Source organism: Heliangelus exortis, chromosome 1 (assembly GCF_036169615.1).
Source record: "Heliangelus exortis chromosome 1, bHelExo1.hap1, whole genome shotgun sequence".
In the NCBI taxonomy this organism is placed as follows: Eukaryota; Metazoa; Chordata; class Aves; order Apodiformes; family Trochilidae; genus Heliangelus; species Heliangelus exortis.
Window position 1 is genome coordinate 19,493,049 of NC_092422.1, and position 17,800 is coordinate 19,510,848.

Below are 17,800 nucleotides of genomic sequence, written 5' to 3' on the forward strand. Positions count from 1 at the left end.
CTTTTCCTCTGGCTGATGCCTGTACAGGGAGGGTGGTCAGAAACCCCTACACAGCTGTAAGGTGCTGAAAAGACTCCCACAACACCAGAGGTGACCACTGTTCAATTAATGTGGAAGGTTATCCCCTCTCTCACAGCATGCAGCTAATTGTCACCTCTGAAGCTGCAGGAACTTGAGACTTGAGCTCTTCAAGCAGAACGTTTGCTCCCTTAGCAGGAAAGCACAGTGTCAGCAGGTTAGCTGACCTGAATCACGAGCATGGTAGGAAATATTTGCCAGTAAATGGAAGGGATTCAAACAGAAATACATCATCCAGAACTAATTCCAGTCACACCTTCTTCTTGGACTGATTGCAGGACAGCTTGAACTTTGAGTTGATTACGTGACCAATCATCCCAGCACCCTGTTTTATTTTCCTTGAGCGATTCCATGCCAATATACATAGAGGTACAGGTTGGTTTTTCCCGCCTTCAGTAGAAGGTTCACAGAATACATTCACAAAATGCAAACAGTCTTTTGGAAAAAACTATGTGCATGTTGGATAATTGCAAGGGAAATACGATTTACAAAACAGGCTTTCATTTTAAAAAGGGTAGATTCACACTTAAATACCTCCAGAAGGTTTGTTCCACACCAAGGGCCAGCACACTGTTGCTTTTTTGGCTAAATTCTCAATGAAAAAGCCAACTTGGTCAAAGACTGCAAGCTTAAGCCCTAAAAGACCTAAGCTTGTGTTTCATAACCTTGTGCATCAAGATGTCTTTGGTGTGTTTACTTATCCAGTGAGATCATTCAGTGCTGTGGATTCTTCACTGTTACTGCCACAGTTCTGCCATAGCTACTGCAAATCCAGCACTGCCCACACAAGGGTGTGGAGCCCATCAGCCCCCATCAGGTATCTTCCCATGATCTGCTTATTTCCAGTGCTAGCACAGGCCTATAAACAGCCAGGCAGCACAAACACTCTGCAAAGCCAACACAAAAAGAAATCCAATACGTATGTTCACCCCTCTCACACAAGTAGAGCAGACCTTAGCATGACAAAAAAAATCAGTCTAAGATGATCAAACATGAACTATAGCAGGGGTACCATTACAACCTTACGTTCTTAACCAACCTTGAAATATCATTAATGAGAGGTCTGCATGTACATCATGGGAAAGGTTTTGATCCCTACACTTGGACACCACCCTACTAAGCTGAAGTTCAACATTTGGCAGTTTATTTAAAACTTTTTCTGTTGATCTCTGTACAGGAAGATGTTCATATTACACTTTTTTTTTTTTTTTTTTTTTTTTTTAAATTCACATCACAACTAAAATCTAACTTTAAGCTGTTCAGGCAGTTGACTGTGCCTTATGGAATCAGAATGCTGAGTCCCATCTGCACTCCCCAAGCAGTTCTACATTTCCACTATTTTGAGACCCCATCCAAAAACAATGAAAGTCTCCAATCTGCCAGTTACTAGGAACCTTTTCAGAAGTTTGAACTTTTCCCCCAACTCCAGTTTTAAAACCACACCTATGAGCCCACCCTGGGAACAAGGCCCTCATTGTTCAGCCGTCCTGCAGCAGCTCAAGGCAGGAGCACATTTCTTTGGGGCTTTCTGGGCACAACCCACTTACTGCTGCTGCAGAAGGAAGGATCTTTGTATTCAGAGACTTTCTATTAATGGAGGAAAGGTGCACTTTTGAATATCTGTCAGAGGGGCTCATTTGCTAAGAGGAGAATTCACGTTCTCATCAGATATAAGGTTTCACTCATCAGATATAAGGTTTCACTCGAACCAGATATTATCAGGAAACCTACTGAATTTTAAAAGCATCCTGTTGGGTTTTTTTACAGCTTTGATATTCTATTAGAAGATCAGAATCTAGTCTCTCATTAGGTTTCTAATTTAACACACTCTTTTTATATTCACTGCAATGACTATTCTGGTCTGTGCACTGCTGGATTACTGTAGCTGTCTCCATGCACATGTCTTGAATGCAGTAAAGCTGCACAAGCTCAACAGCCCAACTTACATTCAACACCTAAGACCAGGACCAGAAAAGGTCCAGAGCACTCTCTTTGTTCCAGAAAAATCTACTCAATGGCAGGACTGCAAGCAGTTTTAATTACTTCAGGGATTTATTTTAAAGGCTTCCTAACTCCTTGCACTCTCCTCTGATGCACTCGAACTGTCTGTTCCAATCAAAAAAAGGGCAGTTCTCACTGGAAGGCTGACAGAAGCCTTGCCTTCTGCAGAATTTTGCTATTTCACACATGCAGTGGTATCATGGTTACCACAGTCCAAAGTATAAAATCCATGTTATCATCATGATGTTTGCCTTTGGAGAAAGATGCCTAGAGATTCAAATCCACTGAAGTTAAGTTTACCGGTTTGGAGAAATAGAAGAGGCTTTTTTATTAAAAAAAAATATCTTTTTTAGGAAATGGTGCTTCTTAGATACCAAAAATCTTTCTGACATGGTGAAAATCAGTGTTATGGTATCACGTTGCCAGGCAAATGCCTCCTTCAGTTCACGTTCACCAATTGAGCACTAAATACTAACTCAGCTTTGGCTTCTCCAGCAGCCCTCTTCCACAGGGAGAGCTGCTTTAAATCTTGAATATTTTGACTAATGCTTACAAAAATCATTCCTTTCTCTGCTGATAAACTATGCCTGTGTTTTCTAAAAGATTCAAGAGGAATTCCTGACAAGTGGTCTCATCTCTTCTGTCCCAGATATAATCTACTGGTATTTGCATGTAGAAAATAGTCAGATGCCACAATTCTAAACTACTTATTCCTATTTCTTTTTTCTTAAGTTGATTTTAAAAGATTGCAACTCGAGTCGACAATCAACAAACACACAGCTTGGAAAGAATACAGAATGTATATTGTATTTCAAACACGGGCAAGATAAGAGTAAACTGAGTTTAAAAAGCACCTCAAGAAGGTACTCTGTCGTTTTTTAAATCAAAGTGCACCACCAGAAAAGTGAGAGGAAGAAGGTGTCTGCTAGTGGAAAATAAATGGTGGGATTAGAGCCCTCAGCATGAACACATTATTATTATTTATTATTTGTCAGCCCCCATGCTGTGAAATGAACCTCAGATGACAGGTTCTTTTTCTCCACTGATTAATAAGGTGCAAACTATACACTCTGCATTCAGATTTCCTCTATGCAATCACCATACTCTGTCAAAGGAAGAGGGATTTTCTTTTCTAGCATAGGAAATCTGGGCCAAGTGCAGTAATCCTCACTCAGGCATGGCTCTCTGCATTTCAGGGTGAGTTCTGCTGGAGCAGTGCTTAACAAGAGCAGGATTCAGTTTTTAAGAGCATGCTGAGACAAATGACAACTAAGAACTGGCAGGGGGTATTCTGAATTACAGGAGGGAAGCTGCACTAGAGGGATGGCTTGGGATTGCTTAAATACACACAGTCATGCTCAAACAAGTGGGAAGCATCACCCTTACCATCCAGCTGGTGAGGCTCTGGGGGCACAGGTGACACAGGTCAACCATGCAGGAAGAAAGGGGAGGTCAAGAACCATCTTTTGTATCTACAGAGCTTGTCTAAAGGAGATGCTACTTTCACAAAGCCATGACATGAACTTGTAAGACTTGCAGAAAGCTCACCTGGAGAAAACCTCATTGCCAGCAAATCCCTTGAGAGAGCAAGTTTTTGGGAGTCATTGCTGCTCTTTCCCTCAAGAGGGAACCCCACAACATGTGAAAGGGAAGGGTCCAAAGCCATGTCTGAGAGGAGCCTGGTGGCACTTCTGCTCAATCTTCAGAGGCTTTCAAAAGCAGATGGCAATGGACAATCTCCCATTACACCAGGCACCTTCACTAGAAGCTGCAACAAGCCTAGAGGTCAGTGTTATCACCCCTGCCTACAAGACGCTGAGATCATTTTATGTTAGCACATGGGCCTGACAACCATATAAAACTCTTCCACTGAAGTTTCATGACAATGCCATCCAACAGAAACTATAAAAAAAAAAAAAAGGTAAAGTTTTCATAAAGCTTGCCAGAAGTTATATTATACTGGTAGGAAGGAGCCACATTATGTTTGGAAGTACAGTGAGTAAATAGCTTTCATGCTTTTGACAGCTCTCCATGATTCAGGAACACAAAACCAAAGCCAGAGCATGTAAAACAGCCATGAAGTTCTTACACACTTCAAGGACACAGCCCTTGGATGGACAGGGGTGACTGTCTGAGGCTGTCATTCTGAGTCAGTTTCTTTACTGTGAGAAGCCATTTAAGAGATTAACCCTGGCTGGCACTCCTGTATGGCACTGACATGGCACTGACATGGCACTGGCTGTGTGGCTCTGCCCCCCACTTTGGGAACTGGATCTGCCAGAGCCTGTTGCTGTATAGGAGCCATGTATCCTGCCTGGAGGCACTGTGCTATGCTAATGCTTTTGAAGATGCCCTGGCTCACAAAATGAGACTGAAGAAACACAGAGAGAGTGAGCTTCTGCCTTTTGATACAGGGCTCTGCAGACTTACCTTTTTCCTCTTTTTCCTCTCACCACAAAAAAGTACTGTAAGGCCTGAAACTCCTCATGAGATTTTTCTCCTTTCTATGTGATTGGAAACAAAGCTATTTAGGGTGTGTTTCCTCTCCAAAGACTTGGAAACAGTTGTCAAAACCAAAGTGACTCTCAACCAGTACTGCATCTTTACAATCTGTGCTAGGAAATTTAATCCAGTTTTCCTTTTTTGCTGGGACCAAGCCAATTGATTTCCTTAAGCCTTTGTCAGCTCTAACTAAACAAACCCTTCTCCTGCTTTATATGCAAGAGTCAGAATCTGAGTTGAAGTCACACAAGCAATTTCTGCACGAAGTGGCTCTCACAGTCTGGGAACTCAGAGCCTGGTGGAAACACATGAACAGTTCAAGACTTCAAACAGAACTCTTGTAGTGTGATTTAAGATATTGGCCCAGCATGTCAAGGCTACTGCCCTATTCATCAATTCTTTGCTTTGAAGATCTCTAGCATTCAGTAAACAGTTGTACAGTTTAAGGTTGTGAAAACACTGCATATGTTCCCTGGATTTCACATGGCCTTGTACATACAGCAGATATGCAACACTGGAAAATAACATTTGACACAAGATGACACAAGTTTTAAAGTCATGGATATGCCATAAAAAACATCTTTTAATTCTAACAGCTTCACAATCAAAGTTCATGTGAAAAACAGACGGTTGATTGTAACTTGGTCTGACTCATTTAGCACTTAGTCATTTGCTTTTTTAGGAAAGCTAGTGATCCAAATTAACATTTATTTTGGTATCTCCTTTTTCTTTACCAAGATCCCTCCACCTACTAACAACCTGATGATTTCTTCTGCCAGGCTAAAGGCATATATAAAGACTGGTTAGTCACCACTTGTGTATCTCCCCTTCTGCACTGTGCTACGTCTCTACAGCCAACTTCTTGAACAGCAATTTATTTATGCATTTTATGTATTTCTTCAGCCAATCATTGCCTTTTGAATCTCCTCAAAGAGCATGTTTGAGTGTCAAAAGCTATGCTGCTGTCAGCATCCCTGGCTCTTTGGCACAAAGGATGAAATCCTGGCAGAAGCACAGGGCAGCTCTGTGTATCTTTTTCTCAGGAGGAATGGGACTGATCACTAAAGACCCTGGATCCCTTGACAGTGATGCCCTTTTGCAATGGCTCTATGAAGGACAAAGAGGAGCAGATCCATCACTCTTTTACTCCTTCTAGTCAAATTCCCCATGGATAATAGGAATACTTCATGCATTTGGGTTCACAAATCTCAGGCCTGCCTCCATGGCTTGAATCACAACAGTTTTGCTACAGAAGATGACACAGACAGCAATGAGATTTGACACCACAGTCAGGGGTGTCACTTCTCACTGCAATGCCATTATGAAACCAAATCCTGAGTGCCTGCTGCTTGCCCTGTGTGCAGAAGTACTGCACACCATGGGGCTATATTCTTATGTAAAATAAGCATATTTTGACCACCAGTTTAATCACAAGAGCATTTTACCACTAGAAGGGGTTGGCTGGACTCTATTGGTCCTTGAGACAGCATGGCCCTTCAGTGTATCTGGTCTGCAGAGCTGTTAGATTATATTTAATGCTGTGGAAGCCTTTCTAACACTGCCAAAAAACGTCAGGTCCAGTGGATAAAGGCCTGTCACACGTTCCTCTAGGAAGATGAAGACATGGATGACCTCTACACCAGTAAGAAATGCAATTTCTTCTACATAGCAGCAGTAGCAAGACGTGATACTGCATTTCTTCTTGCAGCAGAGGACAAAAAGGGAGAGGAGAAAGACAGGAGACAGCTCTGCACACCATGGCTCTCCTCATCAGAAACACACAGAACCCCCAAGTGGCACCCCTAAAACATCACTACATTCCCAGCTAATCACAGCTAATGACTCTTCATAAAAAAACCACACTTCTATTTAAGCTAGGCTCTATCACAACATTTATTTTCTCCTGCAGAGTTTTTTATTTTAAAGTATTCTTGAAGCTACCAGGATTTTACTTTTAGAGAACCTGCCTATTGGGATTTTGTCGTTTGGGCCTGTTGATTGGATCCTAGGGAATTATTCACATTTGAGCTCCACTTGCCTGGGGCCAAATACACTAATTCCACTTCCAAATTTATGTGTCTTGCTTGGCAGCTCAGCCTCTGTGCTAGATTATCCCTACCTACAATTTAATTAAAAAATAATCACCCTTCACTTCCCTTCCCTTCACACACATGCATACATGACCACTACTTACGTGATACACTTTGCTGGACAGAATGAGCACGGAAAAGGCTCGGTGGGGTTTTCCTCCCGAGCCTTTTTAACAAATGGTCACGTTCGTTCACGCTGAAGGAGAGAAAAAAATATACCAGTGAGTAACCAGATAATTTCAAGGTGAAGTCAACTGTATTAAAAGCACTTGGCAGCTTTGACTTTGTCAGTCTGTAAGATGGCTGTAGCATGAAAAAGAATTTTTGCTTTCTTTAAACTGCACGTTATCAAGAGAACCTTCTAATAACAGAAATTCCTCCTTTCTAAGGCCATTTTGTACAAGTTTACGTTTAGTTACCCCATCTCTAAGATCACCATCACTGTGATTTCTGAATGCCAAATGTATATGAATTATTACAAACCATACCAGAAATCTAAAATCACGTGATAGGGAATATTAAAAATGAGATTTCCCTTTAGTATTGAATCATGGCACCCACAAACTGCCTTAGAGAGAAGGAGCAAAGCACTGGGGTTTAGCACATGGTAAAAGGCTTCTATCACACCTGCAAAACAGCACAAAGCAACCAAGTTGGGATCCATAGTTAACTGTCTTCTAAAGAACACTCTCAGTTGCACCTCCCATACTGGAAAGAATATTTTCTGTCCAGTTTTTGATTAAAAATCTCTTTGATTTACACAGTTCATGTCAAAGGTCTGAAAAATTATTACTGAATTAGCAGAAAGTGAAAACACAAACAAGGTGAAAACCACAGTATGCTTACAATGGATTTAACCTATATACACAAATCATTAGAGACAATCTCCACTCTGATTTTTATTGAAAACACAGGTCAAGAACTATATGACCAGAATTAACAAATGATGGCTAAGATCCTGATCTTTCAAAACACATAATTGTATACATAATTAAGTCCCACTAAGTTCAATGTTTTTTTAAAAATAGTAAGTGTCCAAACCTCATTGCACTGGACCCTCAAATGACTGCTAGATAATAGATTATTTTACAAAAGTTTATTTTATTTCAAAGTTTCTCTGTGTCTGGGCTGGTTTTTTCCATCTCACCCTTGTTTCTAACACTGAGATGAAGCCAGTGCATAGAAGGGATCTATTTGCTAGTGCAGCTCCTTGCAGGTCTTTATCCTGTTTGCACCACATTTACAATGTACTTCCATTTTCAGTCTGCTTGTTCTTTCATGTCTTTATTCACAAGCAGCAATTCCACTGGTTATGCTACAAACATGGATACAGATCTCAATGCCAACGTTGCTATCTTTCTTGCATTAGATTACAAATTCACATACATTTGGTATATGGAATGGAAATCCCAGCAAGCACAGCTGCTGCTGTCAAAAAGCTTACAACAGCATTAAACAAACAACTCCCTTTCATTGAAGTAGTTTGCTAACTTCAAATAAAGAAAGTAACCTAAGAATCTCTGAGATGCCTATAGTATGTAACCCAGCCATGCAGGCTTATATTCCACTTAATAGTCCATTAGGGTAATATCAGTCTTCCCTGTTCAGTGCATAATGAGACCTGTGAAAGAAAGGGAGGAATCCTTCTCTATTTCCTGTGGTCTGTAAGCTCCACCCCTTGAACTAGAAACTTGTACAGACCATGGACCCCTCCTTACAATCTTTACAAACTGTCAGCATTTTCATGCACTTGGTCTCTTCTCCTTCCCCTGGCACTACAACCCCCCCCCTTATAACAGATACACCAGGTTGCTTTATCTGACAGCAGTCAGTAGTAGTCCCTCAATACAAAACAGAAATTGATAACAATTTGGAAGCAAAACTATAATTATTAACTGAGAGGATCAAACAGTCTTTTAGAACTCTTGGATCATGAGATCTGCATTCACTCAAAGAAGAAAGGATCACTCGTTTCCACTAAAACCAGGGTTACAGCATGGAATATTCTCAATGTCTTGGAAGATCCAACTGGCTAAATACCCAAAGACCAGCTGGTTGTAAGAAAATTAAGTACACACAGAAATCAGCTCAAAGCAGGCACCAAAACAGAAAGCAGATACTACAAAGAATCACCAGGTAAGGGGATGGTAGGCACAAAGCAAGACCTTAGATTTCTCTAACCCTTAACAGGCTCATGAAATGGTCAGCCTGCAGCATCAGCCATCACCAGTGCACGTGCCAACTAGTGAAGGTGTATTGTGCAACCTCCCACTGACTACTGTTGGGTAGCTTGTAAATTCACAGACTGGTAAGTGTAGCAAAACACTGAATCTACTGCTGCCCTGTGAATGACAAGTTGAACACTTGTTCGTCTTCTGTGGGTAAAGAACATACAGGTACAGTCTTTCCCATCTCAGAAGGAGAGCCAGAGAGTGGTCTGGGCTTAAAAGAGGAATCTTAAGCAAATAAAACCATATTTGTTCTAAGGGAGAAATAAGCAGCATAGAATTAACCACAGCACAAAAGGCATAAGGAACAAATTCTTCATCTGCCTGTCCACCATGGCCACAGCTGAAGTGCAGGATGGCATCTGCTATGAATCAGTAATGGTTGGCTCCTCAGGCTTCTACGTGCCATGTGTGATGTAGGGTGTCCTGTCAAGGGACTTCTGAGGAGTGACACATTGCAGCTCTTAGGAAGCCAAAGCCAGACTATCTTTGATACTGGTAATTATAATCAACAACTTCAAAACTGAAGTTGTATTTGATTTTCCCCTTTGGGAAATTATATTGGATCATTTCTGAGTGACCTGCCCTAGTTTTGCTCCTGCTCTGGCAGGGGGGTTGGACTCGATCATCTTCAGAGGTCCCCTCCAACCCCTGACACTCTGTGATTCTGTGATATCTATGCAAAGAAAGAAAAACTCATGGAAGAACTAGAGTACTTGTGGCTTAAGTACAAGGGATAATTAAACAGACTACAAATCAAGACCACTCAAGTACTATAAAATGAACTCTTTATACACGTAAGTAAATGCAACATAGTTCTTCTGAAATGGATGAGTATTTGATTTATTAGCAGATATTAGATCTCCTAGGACAAGCCCTTAAATGAAAGTGAAGTGTGTCTCTTATCAAGACAAAAGTGCTGCCAAGGATACCAATGGAGTCCTTGCTTCCAGAAAGTTTTTGTCTGCTACCAGCAGATAAAGTGAAGACTTCTCAGTCTCCTTCACACTTTGATGCAAAACTAACAATATCAGATTTGCAGGCACCAGGATAAGGCCTGCTTGTGAATCAATCCCAAGTGTTAATTCTGCTTTCCAGTGAGTCAGAGACAGTGTTTAAGTCCTCCCAGGGGGTTCAAAGATGGCATCTTCTGATGCATTGAGGCAAACAAGTAAGACAACATGAGATCATACTTTGAATATTTGATGTAGCTGTGGTGATAGCCATGAACTCAAAAAAAAAAGTGTCAGAATGGAAGAAATCACAAACTCAGACATCCTTATGGGAGTCAGTGACCTGAAGAGTGACAGTGAAATATGCTTAAGGGGTAAATGGGAGACTCCATTTATCTGTAATTATATAAGGGAGAAAGGACACAGAGGAAATGCTTTGAACTAGACAAAACCAATAGTAGATTAGAACAAAAACTACCGAAAACGGTCCTGATCCTGAGGATTATGAAAAAAACATTTTAAACCCATCACAATTCAAGTTATATAAAACCAGATTCAGATGCTAATAATAATGAAGAATACCTTGGGCCAGGAATAACTTTGCAATGGCTTCCTAAGAGGGTCAAGATAATTTCTGTCTGCCTGGAAGCCTGTGCTAACAGCATTACACAAATTCATTAAGAGAATGACAAATCAAAAGGTGAACTAAAGGCAATGTGTAATTTCATAACAATATTTTCTATTCCATGAATAAAATGACTCTTCCATTTTCAGATCTGAATTGCTCTAAGGTGTCAACAGAGACCTTTTTCTATTTTCCTGTGTTCTTTTCTCATCCCTCACAAAAGCAAACAGCCCTTAAATCTAGGCAACAAACATCTGGCTTTACACATTCAAATGAGGTGCATCAAAACAAACAGAATAATTCAAAGCTGACCACAAAGTCCCACTGGCTCATTTGCTCAAGTAATTAAAAAAATATGAGCTTCACCACCAATTAACCTACTGAGCACTAATTAGCATTAATGAGGATTTGCAGTACTTGGTACAGCTTGACCCAGAATGTTCTCCCAAGTCCACTAATTGGCTGGTGGCAAAAGCAGGGTTTAGAAAGAAGGGAAGGTTAAAGTGTATGCAGGTGTCTCTTAAAATTGGATCTTCCTTGAGAAGATACACACCATAGGCCAGTTAAAAAATATTAATTCAAGGTGCCCCTTCTCTTACAAGAACTGAACTCCTGCATTTTGTTACGATTTACTAGAGGAGACAGAAAGCACAGGCACACCAAATGGGCAAAGACACTTAGTTGCCATTGGTTTTAACTTGCTGCCCTTCTGCATTATTCAAAATTCAGGAAGATACACATATATTAAATATTTAATTTTGTTTTTGTTTTTCCACTTACTAGAATAAAGAACTGAGCTACTATTGAAGCATAACCAGAGCTGCTGAAGACACAAACAAAACAGAAGCAGATATCCCAGCTGCTACCCCTCTGCTTTAAGAACACCCAACAAACTTCTGGCAGAGGTTCAGTGCAAAGATACCCAGCATGCATGGGTAAGCCCAGAGGGCAAGAAAGGATGCAGCTGATTTTCCTATCACCTGAATAGCTATGAAACCCCTCACCCTACTGCTCACAGGTGCAGGACCACTGTTTCTTCTAACCTACTGTGCTACTGCAGCACTGAGCAACAAGTCAGTCATTGTGTCCCTTGGTTTAAAACAGAAAACCTATCAAAGCTGAGGCTTCCCTCCTACCCAGATGTGTATTCAGCCTCTTTCTCTCCACTGTCACATACTCCATTAAACACATTGCCTGAAGAACCCTGGATGGTCTACACTCCTCTCCTGCTCGAAGAAATATCTTGCAACCTGTCCTTGGACTGCAGCAGAAGGAAGGAAAGGAGGAGAGAAAAATAATTTTTTTTGCAAAATATCCAGTGTAGCTGAACACAAGATAAAAATGAGGAAAATTCTGCTCTGTCAAACTTAGCTGAAGATTTGATTTTGAGGATGGGAGAGGATACTCTCTCTCCCTTTTTAAAATTTAGAATTAAAACAGAATAATTGATTTCTTCCATACATTCCAAATAGTAACTTAAAAGAAATTTGATGTTTACTTGTTGACAGGTTTCAGTCACTGAAATGTACATCAACAAAATATGAGGAGAAAAAAAAAAAGGTTTGAAACAGCTTTCCCCAGCTTTGATCAGCCCTAATCACCAATCTATTTATTAGCAGATTGTTGACTTTGATTTCAGTCTCTTGGTTCTCAGCTCCATTATATTTCTTCGAAAGAAGAATCAGCGATTTGAGCACCATGACTTCTCTTCGCGTATGACTCATGGATCCCTCTCTGGGCTGCAAGGACACACCAAGAATTCCTCAGGATTTATGCACAAGTTCCATCTGTCACCTTTCTTGCAGCCTAACACTGGTGAAAGGCTCACAGCATCAGCCATGGGCCTGGCAGACAAACAGCAAACACCATAATCCAGGCAGAGTCTGTCCCACACCTCTGTAACTGGCCAGAGATCAATTATATTTCTTCCTCAGATACTCCCTGCCAGCTGAATGCACTACCCTGGCACAGTCACAGGCATCACTTTGACTTGTTTTTAGTTTAGACTCAAGTGCATGAACAGAATTCACATAAGGGAGTTGTTAAAGTCAAGCAGCAGGCACAGAGATGGCAAATAACTAAGACTTAGGGTAAGGAGAATGTAAAAACAACATTCTTAAAGACCAGGAATTCAAAATTAAAGCATGCCAGTCATCTCAAATGCAAGCCACACTAATGCTAAGGGTTCAGCAAAACACCCTATGCTCAAATACACAACACAATCCAGGGCTGTGGGAGAGAGGTTTGACTGGCTGAGTGAGCAAACTTACCACCTCCAATCTCTGGCCTTTGGAGACATTGCAGAGAGGAATGACCCTCCTACAGAATAGCAGAAGTAGCAACTGCAAGCTTCTGATGATTTCTTTCAGTCCATGAAGGGGAGATGTTATTTTTTGTTATCTAGCATTTGATTGCTGGAATGTTTTACTATGAGGTCAATCAGGGTAGGAGGTCTTTTAATTTAAAAGGCAAACAGGCATTACTGATAATGAAGCTGCAGTGTAATCAAAGGAAATCTCCAGAGCATTTCACAAGGAAACGTCTGAGGCATATAAACAGTAAAACAAAAATCAGCATTTTCTTTGCAGAGTCAGCGTCTACAAACACTGCTCCTTAATCACTCAGGATCCAGATGAAATAAAGACACATCCAAATCCATGCTCCTTTTGCATTTTTCTGTAAATACTCAGCAAGCCATCAGTGAAATCCCAGACCATACCTAGAAGACCAAAAGCCCAGGCACAGTCACCAGGTACAAACCACAGGGAAATGGAGACAGACGTGTGGCCTGTGCCAGTAGCACACTGAGAGCAGCAAGAAGTTACCTATCAGAGGCGACTCCAACACCAGAACAACCAGGCTTTAGGGAGCACCTACTCCTTGCTGAGGGTTCAACAACAACCAAGTCTCCTGGGAAGCTGGAGGCCTTATGACCTGCCCTGGTGTAACATCTCCAGGGCATCTTGCTGATGCAGCAGCTCCCCTCCAGCTGCTTTGCAAGTACTTGTTAGAGCCACAGGGGAAAACAACCTTTCCCTAGATGGGAGGCAACTATTTAAGGAACTTACCCTATTTAAGAGTTACATTTGACATTATCCAGACAATTTTGTCTCTGTAAATCATTGAATGTATGCAAATAAGTGGCCCTGCAAGACTGGCTTGGAGCATACTTAAAGCAGCCATGCAATGGTGAGCTCTCCAGACTTGCAACACATGGTACTGAGCTCAGCTCACACAGAGCTCCAAGTAGTTTATTCTGGCTGGATGTGAAGAGGTTGAGGGCCACACAACTTCAGCAGCAGCTCCAGGGACATCCTTTGTGGTGATTGATGGCTAAAGCAGATCCTGCCCTTACCAGTCAATAGGAGGACCTGACAGTGCTCCCCACACCATCCCATTTCCTTCAGCTTGTTTATCACAGGGACCCACTGAGGAGACAGGGCAAAGATGGACCAGTATGACCACAACTGTTAAGAAATGGTCTGGGAAACTCTCAAGCCAACCCTGCAGCCATGGGGATCTATGACACTCATCAATCACCTGGAAAAACACTGTTCTTACAGCTTGTGATTTGACCTGAGAGTATGTTCCCTCACCAAAACAGCAGCTTTCCTTTCCCTTTAATGCCTCAGAGGTTTGAATGCAAGGCCCCAGCATGAAGGAGAAGCCTGAAGCTGGCATTCAGCAGCGAGTCCCACATGAGATGCACGCAGGGCTCCCCATGTTGCTGCCTCACCTTGTGAGTGGCAGAACCATCCTGGAACAGAAGACAGGCCAAGGCATGTCCTGAGCTTCAGACAGCCCTGTGTGCATCACCTGGACTGGGTGTAGGGTTCTGGGATCAAATTCTCCACTTTAATTTCACAAAATCCTCTTCAAGTTGCTCCTTAAAGTTATTTAAGTTATTTAAAGTCCTTAAAGTTAAACAGGACAAACCTCCTTCTGGTGACACAGAAGGATGATTTACATTTTCTTATGGCATTAACAAGGCAGAAAAGCCAAACAGATCCCTCCTTTGACTCCTAAAATCACTTGGACAATCCATTTGAACCTTCATTTTTGAGGCTATTATTCCTAAACTTCTTTCCAAGACTACTACTTTGAACAGAAGACAGTATTACTATGCACCTTTTAAAAACATGATCTAAAAAGGCAGACACTAAACATCACATGCCTCTTTGAAAAGAAACAATTCCAAGAAAATAATGAGATCCCTCTCTGCTTAGAGTTCCTTCCATTTCTAAGGACTGCAAACATTAAGTGTGTGTTTATGTCTTTCACTACATGGAGGGGGCAGGCATCATTGTCAGCTGTCCCAAACCCAAGAAACTTGACACAGAGTTGAAGCTGCCCTGTTTTGCATTCAGCCTTTCTAAAATGTGGGAATTGACTCAATTTAAACGTCTGAGAAGCAAAAAAGGCTAAGTGTGGCTTCCTGCCTTTCAACTATCCTCTTTTTGGTATCAGTGCTGTTTACTTCTTGTCCATAAGTGCCTCACTTTGCACTTACTCTAGTGGGTGCTTGGTTGTATCCTCTACAGATAAGGTGGAAATACAGTTGCAATTGTAACATTCTTTTCCTACTCACTCATTTTTTCAGAATTAAGTCACCTTGGAGGTTGAAATTTTCCATGCTTGGTCTGTTGATGTTTTTCAGTTTGCTTTTTTTTTTCCTTAAATCCCTTCCTGTTTTTTAAAAAAAGTCTTACACACTTTGATAAAAGTGAAAGGGACTTATTGTGTTCAGAACTCAAAACTCATATTGGGTTTTTTCTTTATCTTCTTTAGAGGAAAAAAATAGCTAAGAGAACAACTCAGGGCAAGAACAAAAAATTGATGAACTTCAAAAGCATCTGGATACAACTTAAAGCAAAGCACATTTGGTTGATCTGCAAAAAAACAAATTGCTTTAAGCTTTTTATTATTTTCTAATTGTCCACTAAAAATTTAATACCTAGTACAACTTCCATTTTCTTGTCCTTGTTACATAAAACTTACTACTTCCTTATTAGCCAGGAATCAGGGTGTAAATGCAGGCTCTCCTGCCTCCCTTCCCAGACTGGGTTACCCAGTGGAGGAGCCAAGGCTGAACCCATTAGGCTGGAACAGTTGTTATGGAGCAGTTCTCCTGCTGTGCAGCCTGGAGGGAAGATTTCTTCTTCTCTCCCCTGTGGAGATCCCTGGTGCCCAGCCCAGTAGCTCAGGATTAGGCACCAGAGATTGGCCCCTTAATCAGTTTTAATTCTCATCTTGTTCTCTTTTTCCTAATCTTTGCTTTCAATTTACAGCTTCATTTTGGCCTTTGTGCTAATACTGTACCAGATATCAACTTTGACTTTACTAACAGATTTGATCACAGCTCTAAATCCTTCTCCAGGTCACCAGGTTTTAACCCTATATGTGCACTGCATCTCCCTCCAGGTTACATGATAGGCACAATCAGGATGTGAAGTAGTTAACTGCACTGGAAAAAGGGCATGGCAGCTCCAACTGGTTTCCAGTAGCAGCTGGGCACTTGGGTCCCCAGTGCTGGCAGGAGCATGGGAACTCCCCCCTCACTCCTCCACACAGCTTTTGAAACCATCTCTGCCTTCCCACCTTTGCTTCACAGCCTCCTCACTGTTCAACTTGGAGCAGAATCAAACCTAGTGACTTCAAGTGCCTCACACACAGGAGTTAGCAATACCAGAAATTAACAGTGCATATTAAAATGAGGAAATAATGTGATGATTCCTTACTGATATGAGACAGAAGGAAAAGAGAAAGGACAAGTGTACAAATAAAACAAAATTCTGCATTTTCCACCTACCATATACAAATGTTTACCATATGGAATCAAACAATTAAAAAAAAAGATAAAATGTAATGTGCTTTTTGCTAGTAAAATGAGTCTAATATCTTTTTACTAGAAAAAGCTGCAAGGAAAAATCATAAATATGCCAATCATTCTGCTGTATATGCTGGTAGAGAAATCTTGCCTTTCCTTCCAAGAAATAGTGCGAAGAACATCTGGAAAAAATGATAACAAGACTCTGAAACCTCAAAACCAAAATACACTTCTCGCCTCTTCAACCTCATTTCATGCTCAGCTGCACTGGATGGGCCGGATTCAGATCACAGTCATGCATATCCTCAGTAAAATACACTCAAGTCACAGAATCATAGAATCATAGAATTGGCTGGGTGGGAAGGGACCTCAGAGATCATCAAGTCCAACCCTTGATCCACTCCCGCTGCAGTTACCAGACCATGGCACTGAGTGCCACATCCAGTCTCTTTTTAAATATCTCCAGGGATGGAGAATCCACCACTTCCCGGGGCAGCCCATTCCAATGCTTGATCACCCTCTCAGTAAAGAAATTCTTTCTAATGTCCAACCTAAACCTCCCCCGGCACAACTTGAGACCGTGCCCTCTTGTCTTGCTGAGAGTTGCCTGGGAAAAGAGACCAACCCCCACCTGGCTCCAACCTCCTTTCAGGGAGTTGTAGAGAGTGATGAGGTCTCCTCTGAGCCTCCTCTTCTCCAGGCTGAACAGCCCCAGCTCCCTCAGCCTCTCCTCATAGGATCTGTGCTCGAGTCCTTTCACCAGCCTGGTTGCCCTCCTTTGGACCTGCTCCAGGACCTCAATCTCCTTCCTGATCTGAGGGGCTCAGAACTGGACACAGGACTCGAGGTGTGGCCTCACCAGGGCTGAGTACAGGGGCAGAATCACTTCCTTGGACCTGCTGGCCACGCTGTTCCTGATACAGGCCAGGATGCCATTGGCCTTCTTGGCTACCTGGGCACACGTTCATGAAACAAGAATTTGGCTCCAAACATCCAATGCCATTTAACCAGTTGAAAATACAACAGTTTGTTTCAGATAAGATTCATTGTCCCAGCTGATCTGAAGGGGTCTTACTGGCACAGTTTTCCTATTCAATATGATGTTATTTCAAATGCACCAATAAAATCACAAAGTGCTTTGATATATAATGACCCCAAGCATTGTTTCTTTTGATCTTAATGAAAAAGCTTGCCTCTTCCTCAGAAACCATGAGATCAGGTCTTCAGCTTGTTCACGGGCTTGTTAAGAGAAAAATTAAATCTGTTTTACCATTTCTGCTTCTGGCAGCATGAGGCTGAGGGCTCTGCCTCTCTCATTTCTGTGAACAGTCACAACCCCAAGTCAGGTTTCCCAGATTCTCCTCTTGACTCTCCGCAGGGACCTGTGGAGTGCTGAAGTCTCCATGTGTACCAGTGTCAGCTCACTTCATTCATTGAGCCATGAAGCTATTGAAGTGAGACAGACATCTGCCCTCATCCACCAAATAAATCCAAGG

The 17,800-nt window shown here is 41.7% G+C and overlaps 1 protein-coding gene across 1 annotated transcript in view; it reads right to left on the minus strand.

Annotated features, from left to right (window-relative positions):
* ATP8A2 (ATPase phospholipid transporting 8A2) overlaps positions 1-17,800 on the minus strand; it is a 320,485-nt gene that overhangs the window by 9,805 nt on the left and 292,880 nt on the right. Inside the window, exon 36 of the mRNA XM_071736211.1 lies at positions 6,776-6,867. Coding sequence (XP_071592312.1) covers positions 6,776-6,867 — 92 coding nt within the window. The remainder of the gene's footprint in view (positions 1-6,775; positions 6,868-17,800) is intronic.